Source organism: Syngnathus leptorhynchus, chromosome 3 (assembly GCF_054491065.1).
Source record: "Syngnathus leptorhynchus isolate UIUO chromosome 3, UIUO_Slep, whole genome shotgun sequence".
Taxonomy (NCBI): Eukaryota; Metazoa; Chordata; class Actinopteri; order Syngnathiformes; family Syngnathidae; genus Syngnathus; species Syngnathus leptorhynchus.
The window spans coordinates 8,861,888-8,876,351 of record NC_141197.1 but is presented as its reverse complement, the minus strand read 5'-3'; the positions used below and the strand labels follow the sequence as shown (position 1 = coordinate 8,876,351).

General features: G+C 37.7%; 2 protein-coding genes across 2 annotated transcripts; one reads left to right on the top strand and one right to left on the bottom strand.

The window, feature by feature from the left end:
- Nucleotides 1–1,247: 1,247 nt before the first annotated feature.
- On the top strand, nucleotides 1,248–10,376 carry LOC147059108 (excitatory amino acid transporter 2-like). The gene is made up of 10 exons (XM_085907492.1): nucleotides 1,248–1,377; nucleotides 1,593–1,745; nucleotides 2,048–2,298; nucleotides 2,420–2,528; nucleotides 2,625–2,751; nucleotides 2,859–3,092; nucleotides 3,747–3,941; nucleotides 4,112–4,246; nucleotides 6,324–6,534; nucleotides 7,479–10,376. The coding sequence occupies exons 1-10, from the start codon at nucleotides 1,248–1,250 to the stop codon at nucleotides 7,548–7,550; spliced, it is 1,617 nt and encodes a 538-aa protein (XP_085763618.1). The 3' UTR covers nucleotides 7,551–10,376.
- Nucleotides 10,232–13,149, bottom strand: LOC147059107 (uncharacterized). The gene is made up of 5 exons (XM_085907493.1): nucleotides 12,957–13,149; nucleotides 11,425–12,009; nucleotides 11,277–11,351; nucleotides 11,088–11,166; nucleotides 10,232–11,004 (listed from the first exon to the last, which is right to left on the bottom strand). The coding sequence occupies exons 1-5, from the start codon at nucleotides 13,024–13,026 to the stop codon at nucleotides 10,842–10,844; spliced, it is 972 nt and encodes a 323-aa protein (XP_085763619.1). The 5' UTR covers nucleotides 13,027–13,149; the 3' UTR covers nucleotides 10,232–10,841.
- Nucleotides 13,150–14,464: the final 1,315 nt, after the last annotated feature.

The following is a 14,464-nucleotide window of genomic DNA, read 5'->3' as shown; positions in this document are numbered from 1 at the left end:
CATTAAATCAATCATTAAAAAAAGAAGATGTGCTGAAGTGGTTTCATTTTGCCAAGCTTGCCTTCAGTAAAATGGCACAACCGTTTGTGCACTGCTGATTGTTCTCCTAAGGACAGTTGGTCAGACAAATTCAAACACCCAAACACTGAATTCAATCCAGAATACACAGTACTGTGTAAACCCTGAGAAATGTGGCGCACAAGCATCATGAAATGAGAATGCATTGGTATTACGGTACTGGGACAATTTGTCGCATACAACAGATTCTGGATCAGTTGGATTTCACCACACTACATGGAGAGGTCATGTTGCCTTGTACCAAGACAAAAATACATCTAAACCAGCTCTTTCTTGGTTCCAAAAAAATCAAGATTCATGAAGTGGTATGCCCAATCCAAAAGAGAATTGAAGTGGTGATGTAAAAATGTCTATATGTCTATTATGTAATCTACATAAGTCGTGTGGAATGTTAAAAAACTGTTGCGGGAAAGAATTGCAGTTGACTTTGGTCAATGGTATGCTGCTATGTTTGAGTTTGAAAAATAAGACAATATTATTTTGTTTGCATTTGCGTATGTGGCAATTCAAGCTATTATATGTAATTTTGAAGTTTCAAAAGTACTTTTTATACACTGTATATATTTTTCACAAACTGCTATTACTATTCTGAAAACTGTTTAATAGCTTTCATTGTTGTTACGTGTGTTCCTGTTTTGACTATTTACAACACTAAACTAGGAATTAAAGGTTCTACAGATTTTTTGCACATCTATTTATAATCAGAAATGATTGGCAATTGATTCTAAATTTTAAACATTAGCACGATACAGTTTTAAAATGCATTCTGCCACCTGTGCATGGCCTCAGAAAATACAAACTAACTGCAGTCTTGGCACTCATGGCACTGATTCTGAGCCTGACAACAGCCACGTAACGAATTTCCAAGTAGAAAGTTGAAGATGAGTGATATTGCTCCTTATTCCAGCGCTATCATAATTGACTGGGAAAAAAATCAAACATAGAGCCTGCTGAGTGCCAAAAGTACATCATAACCTTGACAGTTTTCCCACTGTTGAGTAAACTACTGACCAGTAAAATAGTTTCAGTTTTAAAAATCTCATTTTCTTTTACAATATATAGATGAAATTCACCAAGTTTAAAAGAAAAGGTCAAAACAGTTCACACCTCCTTTTACCATGCTGTGAGAAAAGCTTTTCCTTGTTTTCTTCTGTCGCAGTACCAACAAGATGCAGAAGCAAGTGGAGGTCAGGATAGATGAGGGCCACTTGGAGCCCACAGTGGACACAACTGAGAGTGCATGTAGCAGTGTATGTGATAAAATCATGAAGAACATGGTTCTAACTCTAACAATTCTCGGTGAGTTTAAGGTCATATGAATATTGATTATCCACTAGCCGATAAACAAAACAAAGACGATTGCATTCATCTAACAAGCAGTGGCTAGTGACCGTCATGGTTGCAATTTTTCTGTATCATTCATCAATGTCTTCAATATTGGTAATGAGGCAACGGAGCCCCGATTCTGACGTGTAAATGTCATTGTCAATTTGTTTTTGATATCATTGATTCAGGTGTGTTTCTGGGTTCCATCGCTGGAATGCTGCTGCGGCACATATCGCCTCTCCCTCCTGACGTTATTATGTTCATCAGCTTCCCGGGGGAGATCCTAATGAGGATGTTGAAGATGCTTATTTTGCCTCTTGTTGTTTCAAGTCTGGTCACAGGTGAGTAAAAGAAAGTGGCGGGTGCAAAAGTGCTGCCTATAATCTGTGTTCTTGACTGCAATCTGCAGCCTTGAGCTGAAATAGCAAACACCAGGATAAAGAGCTTAAGTTTACCAAAGTCTTTTAAAAGTTGAATATAGCAAGATTGAAATAATGAATTATGGCTTTGTGGGAATCGTCAGTTCATAATGCAAATTAAAATCCTATTCCTACAACTGCACATTGTTTAAATGTTTTAAACTGGAAAAGAAAAATTGTTCATTCTTTATTTGGATTTTCTTGTGAAATGTGTCCTATAACAGGACTGGCTGGCTTGGATGCAAAATCTAGCGGGCGTTTAGGCACCAGAGCCATGGTGTACTACATGACAACAACAGTGATTGCAGCAGTCTTGGGGGTGATCTTGGTGTTGCTCATCCATCCTGGGAACCCCAAGCTAAAAGCTAATCTTGGACATGGGAAGAAGAATGATGACGTTTCCAGTGTGGATGCCTTATTTGATCTCATACGAAACCTGTTCCCGGAAAACTTGGTGCAAGCCTGCTTCCAACAGGTACATATCTGACCTTCAACGTCTTATTTGCTGTCCCATGTTATGAAGTGGGACATGTATAGGATATACAATGCATAATTCGTCCCTTCATAGTGCTAACTGTTGCTCTTTTCTTGTGCAGATACAAACAGTGACCACAAAAGTACAGGTGCCCACAAACAGGACCAAAGCACCCCCGCAGTTCACCATCAAGAGGTCACTTCAGTTCAAGGGTGGAATGAATGTCCTTGGTAGGCTATTGATCTTATTCCCAACAAAAAAGTACTCTGATTGTGTTCTGCGTGTCTGACTCGACTTTTAATTTGCACTTATGTTTTGTATCGAAGGTTTGATTGGATTCTTTGTTGCGTTCGGAGTCATCATGGGGAAAATGGGGGAGAAGGCCAAGCTTATGCTGGAGTTCTTTAACGTCTTGAATGAGATCATCATGAAGATTGTTAGTGCCATTATGTGGTAAGTGTACGGCTCACAAAAGCCAGAAACGGGAAGTGTTCAGACTATCTACGGCGTACTGTTGATGCTCTTTCATAAATGCAGTGTTTCTTTTTGTTGCATTTCAGGTACTCGCCATTTGGAATTGCTTGCCTAATATGTGGGAAAATCATCTCTATTGCCGACTTAGAGGTGGTTGCCCGACAGCTGGGAATGTACATGATCACTGTGATAGTGGGCCTCATCATCCATGGAGGCATCTTCCTTCCTCTGATATATTTTGTGATAGTCAGGCAAAATCCTTTCAAGTTCTTCATGGGGATATTCCAGGCTTGGGTCACAGCACTCGGAACAGCATCCAGGTATTAACTGTTATTCAAAGAGGATTCAAGTGACCTGACACTGGCTAGTACAAGGTGGTTGTTACGAATGATTTTATTTTGAAAGATTTTTTTTTTAAAAATACACTGCTTTGATACGTACCTTGTTTCCAAGGCTGCACTGCAAACAACAACAACAGGAACTTTTATTTAAAGCGGTAACTGAAATATTCATGCCAGCAGCGACTTCCAACTTTGTTTCCATGCGGGATATTTTTCATTTACTCTGTGTTTTATTAATGACGTGAGAAGCCCTCATTCCCCTCCTGAGGTGAGCTCACTTCTTTTAAGTTCCTGCCAGCTCACTGCTCCACCATCTACAAGAAGTACTAATTGTCAGACAAAACAAACATTGCAGCTGATTTATTATTTTTTTTCTCTTCATGCGCCCTTTCTTGAATGATTTTGGTCTCATTAAAGTCATGGCTTATATAAGATTTAAAATAACAATTAATAAATCAGAATACATTTGAACAATATTTGTTTGTGAGAATAGAGAAAGGTTGTCAGTTGAAAACATCAAAACAATTATGACCCAAATATAGAATACGAAATAGAAGTATTTCCATAGTTTGCAACTCTGAGGTAAACCCTAATATATTTTTCTCTTTTTTTAAAATGTCTTATTTTCTATAGTGCTGGAACCTTGCCTGTCACATTCCGATGCTTAGAGGAGAACCTGAAAATTGATAAGAGAGTAACCCGTTTCGTCCTCCCTGTTGGGGCCACCATCAACATGGACGGCACGGCGCTCTATGAGGCCGTGGCTGCTATCTTCATCGCTCAGATGAATGGAATTGATCTCGATTGGGGCCAAATTGTCACTGTCAGGTGAGGGGATGACACCACACGTGATCAACATGGAAGTCAGTACTGAGACTGCAGTTGTTATTATTATTATTATTATTATTATTATTAATACATGTGCTATCAAATAGATAGTGAGTGCCAAGCTTTGCTCATCATTTTTCCTCTGAAGCTCAAATGTATGTCCTCTACAGTATGACAGCAACTATGGCTAGTGTTGGAGCAGCCAGTATCCCCAGTGCTGGACTCGTGACCATGCTGCTAATCCTAACAGCAGTCGGGTTGCCCACGCAGGACATCAGCCTCCTCGTGGCCGTTGACTGGCTCCTGTGAGTAAAATACTCTCATGCACATTATACAGGTGTCATTTCTTTGCATATCAGAACACATTCTTCTAATCACACCCGCTGTTTATTTAATCATCAGTATGTTTACCTACGCTGCACTGAATGCAAAAGTTCAAACTGCAACCAACAAAAGTTTGCACTTCCCCAAAGACATCATTAAAATCTATGTCATCATCCCCCAAAAAATGTGTAACAGCAAAAGTTACAAATACTTTACAATTAAAGTTTCAAGCATCTTCATTTAATTTTTCAAATTGGCTTGTTTTAGGGAGCGGTTTGCTCTTATTTTAATGGAATGAACCTGTATGTCGTTTTCAATGTTTCCAGACAATTTTCTTTATCTTTAAATAGGCATATAATAGAGGTAATTTAAATGTCATTGCCTTTTAAATAAATGCAGATTTTAATTCAAAAATATTTTAGTCCCCAATGTATTACTCATTTTTGTGGAGGGATACTTTTTTTTAGCCCTCCTTTTCCCACATCATGGTTAAATTATTGAACAACACGACTAAATCACCCATCTGGAAACAGATTTTTTTTTTTTTTCTCTCGGTCAAATTTCTGATATCACTTAACCAGGAATAAGATGTGACCCAGAGGCCATCCCTGGTAAGTCGTGAGACATAATCATTCCCTCCAGTTCGACCTAGGTCTGCCCTGAGGTCACACTCCTGGTGCATTTGCCCCAAAAAGGCTCTCTTCCAGATGAATTCCTTTTTTTTCCACACGTCATGTACATTTCAATGGATGCTCATCCATTATTGATGTCTCTACATTTACAAAACACAACGCATAAAAAGACAAATATGTAAAAAAAAAAAAATACACACGTCATCACCAGGTCACAATGATGGCAGGGAAGTTTGAAAATGTAATCATATTAAACTTGGTAATTCATCATGGTTTACTGTTTCTGTTGCAAGGTTTGTCTTTTCGGTCCCCATCCAAAGCTTATGTACTAGAACGCGGCATCATTGTAGAAGTTCTATCAATTTGTCTGTCGATCTCTTAGTCCCTAGCGCAATCATTTATGAACCCGACAAAGACATCACTGTCTGATTTAGAGTGCTTATTCTCATTCCGGCAGCTTCATATTCAGCTGTCATCTTCCCCTGTAAAGTTTAAAGGTCACACAGCAATAACGCCATCAAAGCAATATAATCTGTAAATCGTAGCAGTGAGATCCTTAGGCCACTAAATTGGACTCGCTACACATCCTGGTTGCACCCGGAAACCGCTGTCCATAAAAAACATACACATTGAACAGAAGTGATGCCATAAGGAAGCTTGGGAGGGGGGGGGGGGGGGGGGGTCCTGATCCAATGTACACCATGTGCACAAACAGAATGGCATGGAAGAGGGAACTTTTAGTCCTGGCACATTCTTTATAAATCAGCATGCAAGATAAGGCTTTTCCAAAGGCTATGTAGAAATAAATTATGCAAACCAGCAACCAGTATTTCAGTAAGGGTATGGTAGTGCCAGCGCAGTGTTCCTGGACAGGGATGAAAACCTGTTCTATTGGTGCTCAGACAAGAGCCTTACTATCCTTTCCTTGTGTGTTATTGTTATGGGTTTTCATAAAGCTCAACATTTTACAAATACCAGTATACACAGAAGCAATCAATTTATCAATAAACACAATAGTGAGTTTTAGTCGTGACAGAATGCAACACTAATGCGAGATGGGAAAGTTCCAGTTTGTGAGCCACAAAAGATATTACATATCCAAGTTACACGTTTTCCCCTTCAAATGAATGACTGGATGGTGTCATACACTTTCCAAGCCTTCCCATTTATTGAAGTGGAACGCTCATATTTTCTTGGTCTGAGTTTAAAGATTTAATACTTTCTTTTCCGACACACCTTTGTATGCCCAAAACATGATGGTTTACCACTAAGTGCTATATTTTATCATAATTTACAAGTGATTGGGGCAATAGCATAAGTAGACAATTTACTCATGTTGGTGTTTACATGTGTTGGCTCTGTCTTTTGTCTTTCCTTTCCCGTCGGTGTCTCTAATCAAGCTGTTTTCACGCTTATTGACATGCAGGGATCGCTTCCGTACGTCAGTCAATGTGGTTGGCGACTCCTACGGAGCCGGTATCGTGTACCATCTCTCCAAAGATGAGCTTGACTCCTTTGATGCCCAACAAAGTCGGATGGATGATTTTGAGATGACTAAAACAAAGTCCTTCTTTGAAAATAACACCAACCAGAATGTTTACGCTCACCACAATTCAATCCTGATAGACGACTGCAAGGTACACTTCATGTTAACGGATATAGAGACTTGTATGTAGAGGATTCTCCCCTACTCTCTGTTTGTCTTGTCTATGTGACTTCCTTTATTGGTGTATGTGTAAAATGTACGGTGAGGAAAAAATGAAATTTCACAAGAACCAAAAGTTTCTGGATTGACTCATTCACCATTTCATCATAGAAAAAAGCAGTTTTTGTGGTACCAGGTGAATCAAAGGCTAGGTTTTTTTTTTTTATGTCACTACCCCCCGCCCCTTTTTTTTCGCTTTTTAACAATTTAAAAGGTCGTGAATCATATTCATAAGTGGATATTTGTTACATTCCAAGTACATCATTTACACAATATCATTGATTTATTTGTGGTTGTCTGGTATCACTGAAAAAGTATTATTTTCATTATATTATTTGGACATGTATTTATGTATTCAAGGCAGCCCAAACCAAAATTGTCTTCATACTTTAAAATATAATTCTTTGCCTGTGGTATGACATAAAGACTGCTGTTTCTCTATGATTAATATTAGAATAATGCATAAAAGAAAGAAATTAGCCCTTCAATAACTAATGTGATCCTCTTGTACTTGCAGCAGCCAAATAATTGGTCTTAGTTTACCTTGTGATGGATTTGCATTGTGAATGATGCTGAAACTGCTTTCTCATCATTTGGCGTATTAAAATTCGGTTGGGCAGAGAATCCATTAAATACATGGCCAACTCTCAAAATGTGTTAACTCTGTTTGATGTATTTGTGTCACCATAAAACGCCTATTTCATTACACGAGTGCTCAAAGACATACGTTATATAAATTGAGAAATCCCATTTTCATACCCACCCTGAGGACAATGGCCTGAATGTCAAGAACTTTTGGCTTCTCTGCTTCAATCACTAATGGTGTGTTATGGTGCCTTGGGTCCTTGGTTAGAAACTGTTGATAATTGCTTTCAGGACACCTTGAGCAAAAATGGCAAGACGGCAGGATTCTGTTTTGTTGAAGAGGAACGACGGAAATTCGAGTAAAACAAACCCAGAAGCTGCTGCGCCTTACCCTGAGTTCCACAACCTTCTTACTTTCTGATGACAAAAACTGGTTTTCTAATCATCCACTAGCCTTCTAACACAATTAGCAAACACAATGGACCAATAGAACACTGGAGAGATGGTTGCTGAAAATGGGCCTTCATACACCGACGTAAATATTGCATTTAAAAAACAGACGTTTGTTGCGAGAATAGTCATTTACCACATTATCAATGTAGAAAGTTTAATGTTATCTTCATTGAAAAGAATTGCAATTTTATTTTAAAAATAAGGACATTTCAAAATGAGCCCAAAATTTGGAGCAGTACTGGATATATACAAAATATATATTTACAAAATGACACTCAACATTAGGATAGTCATATTAAAGTTGCCGTTTTCAATTCCTATTCAGTTATCCACCTCACCTCAGAAAACCACATGCAAAAACTAAGTTCCAACAACATTTGGTTAAAAAGACTCAGGGCCTCATTTGGTGCTGCTGCAAACTTCATGATTAGTCAATTATAGACCTCTTCAACTTTTTGTAACATTTCATTTCACTTTTGTATTTAACATCTTTGTGTTGCATAGAGAGCTGAAAATATATGAAAACGGGAAAGCCAAACATTGGTTTGATGCAAATCTCAAGGTCAATGCTTGAGCATTTTTTAACTGCTGAATGCCGCTTATTGTCAGTAATGGGTGGTTGCTTCAAATAACGCTTTTGAATTTAGATTTTTTTTTTGAATCTCACTTAAAATGCAAACATGAGCACAGAAGGTTGAGGAGAGAAAAAAAAACCACCGTGCTGTGTGCGAAAGACAGGCTGGTGCAATACCTTTTACTTTTTGACTAATTGGATTACAGCCTGATGTCGCACACACAGTCAAGCCTAAGCCGAAAGCTTATGTCTTACTTAGACCATCAAGCAGAAAAGGTGTGGGCGCTAATTGTGGCAAAAGCCAGCGCATGATGTGTTGTTGTAAAACAAGTAAATGAGGGGGCCCTCCATGGTTATTTGTTTATGTTTTTGTAAATATTTTTGTAAGGTTTGAAACATTGCATTTTTGGGAGTAGTTACTGGATCTGCCTGGAATGTTTGTGTTCATACAGTAGGTGCTGTTTCTGAGCAAAAAAAAAAAAGATTAATACATATGGTAAATAAGATAGGAAAACAGTAGAAATGACTTTCACTACTCAAGACAGTGCATTGTTTTGTGTTTTTCTTTCAGTTTATTGTTGTTTGTTAAATATTTAACTTGCCTTGAAGAAATCCGCTGCACAATGCAGTGAGCATGTTTTTGAAATTCCAAAATACAAATTGAGCTGGGACTCCCAATCATTGGGGAAATTATTTCTATCCAACTTAATGACAGAATGAGGATGGCTGGGCCCTCTTCATCAGCGGAAATTTGATGTAGAATTTTTGTTTTTTTTCCTGGACTTCATATCTTAATTGGTTTGATCCTGTTTGTTTATCAAATGCAAAATGAATTTGTCTCCAGCATTTGATTGTATCTTAACTCACGTTTTACTTATTTATTTTTGGTCTGAAAAAAGCAAAAGCTAAGGTATAAATAAAAATGCTTAAAGTGCCTCCTTGCACTTTGTGTATATAGTTTGTAGTGAGGTAACTCTGTAAGACTTGTATATAGCTTAATTGTCATTGTTTTGAAAGTTTTTTGCTATGTTTGTATAATTAGATACAAATGTTAGAAGTATGTTTATTCTACTCCACTATAAGCCTGTGGTTTTTTGATAGTTTGTGAACTTTTATTATTATTTAAAAAAGTGACTTCATATTTTAATGTAGTAACTACTGTACTTCAAATCATGATCAAGGGGACAGTCCCTAATTATTTAATGAAGAGTTTAATTATTTGATTGTATATTTGGTTGTTTCAAAGTCACGAGCAAAGTGAAACAACTTTGTAAGTGGCAAAATGTTGGTGGCAGCTAAGTGTCTGCATGTACGGAGTGAGACCTGAGTACAATGTTTGCTTTGGGCCATTTTCAACCTGTACTGCTTGATAAAAATGGCGACATTAATACTTTAAGTATTTCAATTGTCATTTGTGGAAATGTGGTGGGTACCAGATAAACTCAACTGCATGTACCACAGCTTTTTGCCACCTTTGCACAAGCAAAGGGTCAAGTGAGACACAGCATTATGGTATTGTTTGACAGACAACTGGAATGGGAAGAACACAATACCTCTTGTGTTTGCATGCATTTGATGACATATCTGACTAATACACTGCTCAGTAATAATATCTGACGGATCAGGGTTTACTGTTTTAAGCCAAAGTGTGACATGCTGAGCTGAACTGTATTGCTTTCAGTAAAATATGGCACCTTTTAGAAGATGGGGGATGTTCTGAATAGCGGACAGATATGAAGGGATATTATAGATATTATCTCTGCATTTAAACCATCACTTTGATATTTCCTTGTATATTTTCTTGATATGACCTGTCAATGTTCTTGGTCAACTTATTTGGTAGTTTTTTTTCTTCCTTTTTAATGAAAATTTGAAATCTTTAGTAAATTCAACATATATTTTCTATTTATTTTTCTGTATTCTTTTTTTTCCCCCATTGTAAAGTATCGTGACCTAGACTCTCCGAATCCACATGCATGAGGGCAGAAGTCTTTGTCAGGCAAAAAAAATACTAAAATTGTGTGGAATGTTTTAATATGTGTAAGAAAATATAAAATAATACAAATAAACTATCGATGAGATGCTGGTGGTCTTATTTCTCAAAACATATTTCATACTATACAGAAGAGCGACATCCAAAAAGTTGTTAAAAAAAAAAAGAAGTAGATTCTGTACTTTTGTAATTGATATTTTGGGCAGGTCAACAGAACAGCTTTTCATAGATTACATATAGTACATACAATAATTACATAAACGTAAAAAAATAATGTCTTAAGAAACTCTCGAAAGCAGTAATTACAAATTACACTGTTGTCAAGTATTTGTTTTTTATCCTACAGAAAGACAAACCATGAACACTCCTTTGAATTTTACACAAAAAATGTGGTGGTACTCACAAAACATTTTCAACAGCTCAAGTTCTCAAATTTTACTGGTTAAAAAGAGTTGATGGCACTGACTACTTGGAAATTAATATTGACATAATTCCAAAGTATTTATGAATGCTTCCAGGGAGCCAAATGTTTTTGAATACAAAACTGCAAGAATGTTCCAAACCTTTTGTGCCGAGCATCTGAGGCAGCACGGCTGCACATTATTGAAATAAACTGTTTGTCTCGGTGGTGTGACTATTTCACTGGAAGCTCATCCAACGGGATAACTGTGTATTCCACCGCCTTTCTGTTTTCCTTGGGTGTATTTTTCTGCAGGAACGCTTCGTTCTCTACCTTTTGCTGTTGTGAAAAGTCAACTTCGGTTTGTGGTCCCAATGCTTGCCTCGGACCGTTCCATCTAAAAAGTAGGAATGGTTCACATTACGCTAGCTAGGGGATTCAGGTTTTAATATTTACTCTCAACCATGTTAAAAGGCTCACTTGTCTCTGGTAGCGATGGCAAGACAAAGCATCACCAGTGCTGCAACGCCAACAACAAAACCCAAGATGATGATCCAATCTGAATGAAAGGGGAGAGTTGGACTCAAAGAAATGATTTTTTTTCTTTTTTATTAAAAAAAAAAAAAGTCTCTTAGAACATGCATGAATTTGAGTGTGTTTGATAGTCACCTGGTGTCACGTGCCCTTTGTGTTGATCTGTTGTTGGAGGATTATTAGACTCAGGTATATGGTAAAATTCACCACCTGGGAAGTAATAAAAAAGTTTCATGGTTATCATTTCATTTTGCAGTGTTATGGATGGGTAAAGAATGTTTACCTTGGACAGATGGAAATTCAGAGAGTCTGCCTCTTTTTTCTATATTCTTTAGTATTCCAAATCCTGATCCTAACTCGAAATCTTCTTCTCCTGAAGGCTCCTGCTCTATGGTAATGAAAGCTGGACTAAGGGTCATGCTGGGATATTGTTCTAGAATCTCACTATTCCCAGACCCTAAATAAAAACTTTCAAAATCAACAGTTGAAGAGGGCACACTGGGCTCTGTGATGTTACTTGACTGGCTTGCATTTGCCTGTGAGGAGGACGTCCAGCCAGAGGGAAGACTTAAGGTGGTAGATGAGCTGGAACTTGGCAAAGCTATTTCACTTGTGGTTGAATAATCTTCATCCTTGGCCTGGAAGAGCCCATCGCCTGATGTGTCTCCCTCAATCATCTCCTTCAACAGGGTTCGATTACGAGCATCTCCGCTGCCAAATGATGTTTGGTTGGTCTCTTGAGTGCTCAACATTTCTTCAAGTGGTTCGGAGTTGAGTGATGGGGGAACAAAATGTTCAACAAGGAACCCGTCCGTTACAATCTCTCGGAGCACGTCTTCCTCAGATTTAATGGGAATTTGGCTCGCAGCTGGGAGAAAGAGATGGAAAAATACAAGGGTCAACACAAATATTTACCTACCAGACTTGGGATGGAAATTTTTTTTCCTTAGCCGTAATCTATTTAAAGGAGATTGCATACTCAGCCTGAAATACTTGTATTAAATTGCGTTGTCTACTTTGTTAAGGTGTGACAGTAATGATTAACTAGAACTAGATCACGTGTGAGTGTGTCAAGAGGAAGCGTCATTGGAACTTCAGTCTATCACTCTTTGGCACATTAAGTGAACGTAACTCAAGTATAGAAGGAGATACAAAATCACACACTGGGATTCATGAACTTTGTCATTTTATAATGAACTGTACATCAATTTGATGGGAAAGTTAAATCACTGTTTCTGTCTATTCTGTTTTCCTTTTTTTTTTTTGTTTCTACTGTTTCCTATGAGATTATATGGAGCACAACTGTTTGCGCTCTTTAATTTCACTTTTTATAGACCAAGAATAAATTCATCTCATTTTGCATAGACCTTGTTGTGACATGCAGATCCACGAGTGAAACCTGCACTGCCAGAGTGAAACAAAACGCTTGGGCCCTTGAAAACAGAATGAACGATAAAGAGCACTTCAGGTGGAAGCAATTGAAGTGCTGACTCATTGGAGAAGAAAAGAGACACTGTGAGAATGACAAGGATCTACTCAATTAATCAATTCCGTATGAACCGAATATGACATTTAAAGAAGAATGTGACACATTCCCAAAATAGATAGTGTGCAATTGATCTGTATAATAAAAACAGTTTGTTCTAATATGAAAACTAATGTTACTAGTGGTTATTCATTGTAACACTTCCAGTTAGAATACTGTTATACTTAAAACAACAATATCGTAATAAAGCACTAAATCAACCGCCTGCTAACAGTTAGACAAATAAAAGGGAAGAAGGAAGCATATTAAAGAAAATGACTGCCACTTACAATGGATCAGACCGGAATAGACAATGGCCCAAAGTCCGAGAAAAATCCCCAAAAAGAGAGAAGTTGCCATCCTTGTACTTGTACCGAACAGTGCCGATTAGGTCTGTTTTCAGTGCTGCTGAAATTCTGGTCACCCTGTTACCTGAGTTTTTCAATCTGATGATTCATAGCTTGGCCTCTTATATGCAGCAGGTTTTTTGTTGCATGAGTACAACAATGACTGACAACACAAAAACACACCTGTGAACACACCCTCTTTCTCAAAAATCTCCCATGCTCATTTGTTCCTTGTAAAGCTAAGTACCTGGGCTGGGAACTTTGTGATTATGATTTGCTGTTCTGTGGAATTGCCATACAATCATCAAACTAGCTGTTTCAAATACTTTAGTTTCCTCATGATGGACAAATACTATAAAAGGTGTTTCAAATACTGTAGTTTCCTCATGACGGACAAATATTATAAAAGGTGTCATTCAAAGCGGAGTATTACTACATAGAGGAACATAGGCTTTTAACACACTTAAATTGATTCCAAGCCTTCCATATACGTATACTAAACAGATTGATTCTGTGAGCCCCTTCCATCCAACGATTATACAGTTCAGATTGTGAAATAGCTCTGACGCCAAAGGTGGGACTAATGTCTGTGACTCAGCAGTGTAGTCGTACTTTCTATTTCGCAATGTGAGACTTTTTCATGCAACAGTCTGATATAATGTCTCTATTTTGAACTACGTATAGACAACAAACAATGGAGATGAATACTCACCATTTCAGTAAAATAACTTCTTGATATCAAATTATGATCATGTGAGCTGGAAGCAGATTGAATGTGACCGTCTAACAAAACCACTGGTCAAATTGCCTTAAACAACCTTACACAAATTGGCCTTCAATCACCACTACTAAATAAAGCAATAACATTTTGTTTGTATAAATCCGTATTATAATTTCAGGCTTAACAGTGAAACCAGAGAGAGAAAAATCAATCAGAGAAGTACATGGGGTGCGAGGGCAATACTGTTAATGCAAAACAACAGGTGGCCAAATGGAGAGGGTTTAAAAATTAAGTTCTGACACACAACGCACTCCATGAAACATCACACATATTCTCATTGGCGATTCATTCAGGGGAACTAAGCAGAAACGAAGTTCATCAGATGATTTTAAAGACTGGAAAGTGATTTTCTTCCACAGGCATGGTCTATTAGGTGAATGTGTATGTGCTTTATTAATGGTGACTGATGGGTATCACAGCCGTGCACCCTTCGGGTATTCGGCGTCATCAATACTGGAGGAGTTTGTTTGGATTGCTCAACACGCGTGGGTGAGCACTTGTCCAGTCTTGCGCTCCCAAAAGTTTCATTCAATAACATTGAACTGGAAACTGTAAGATATCAAGTTGAATATTCTCATGAAAACATATACCTGAAAAAGTCACAAGTATTATATGATTATATTGCATAGGATGTTATAAGGAATTGTATAAAAGTCTATCATGCTCACAT

Coding starts and splice junctions, on each gene's coding strand:
- LOC147059108 (XM_085907492.1), top strand. CDS start 1,248: ATGCAGAAGCAAGTGGAGGTCAGGATAGATGAGGGCCACTTGGAGCCC. Junction 1,378..1,592: donor TCTAACTCTAACAATTCTCG/GTGAGTTTAAGG, acceptor TCATTGATTCAG/GTGTGTTTCTGGGTTCCATC. Junction 3,942..4,111: donor GGCCAAATTGTCACTGTCAG/GTGAGGGGATGA, acceptor TGTCCTCTACAG/TATGACAGCAACTATGGCTA.
- LOC147059107 (XM_085907493.1), bottom strand. CDS start 13,026: ATGGCAACTTCTCTCTTTTTGGGGATTTTTCTCGGACTTTGGGCCATT. Junction 11,352..11,424: donor TGAATTTCCATCTGTCCAAG/GTAAACATTCTT, acceptor ATTACTTCCCAG/GTGGTGAATTTTACCATATA. Junction 11,167..11,276: donor CAAAGGGCACGTGACACCAG/GTGACTATCAAA, acceptor CCTTTCATTCAG/ATTGGATCATCATCTTGGGT.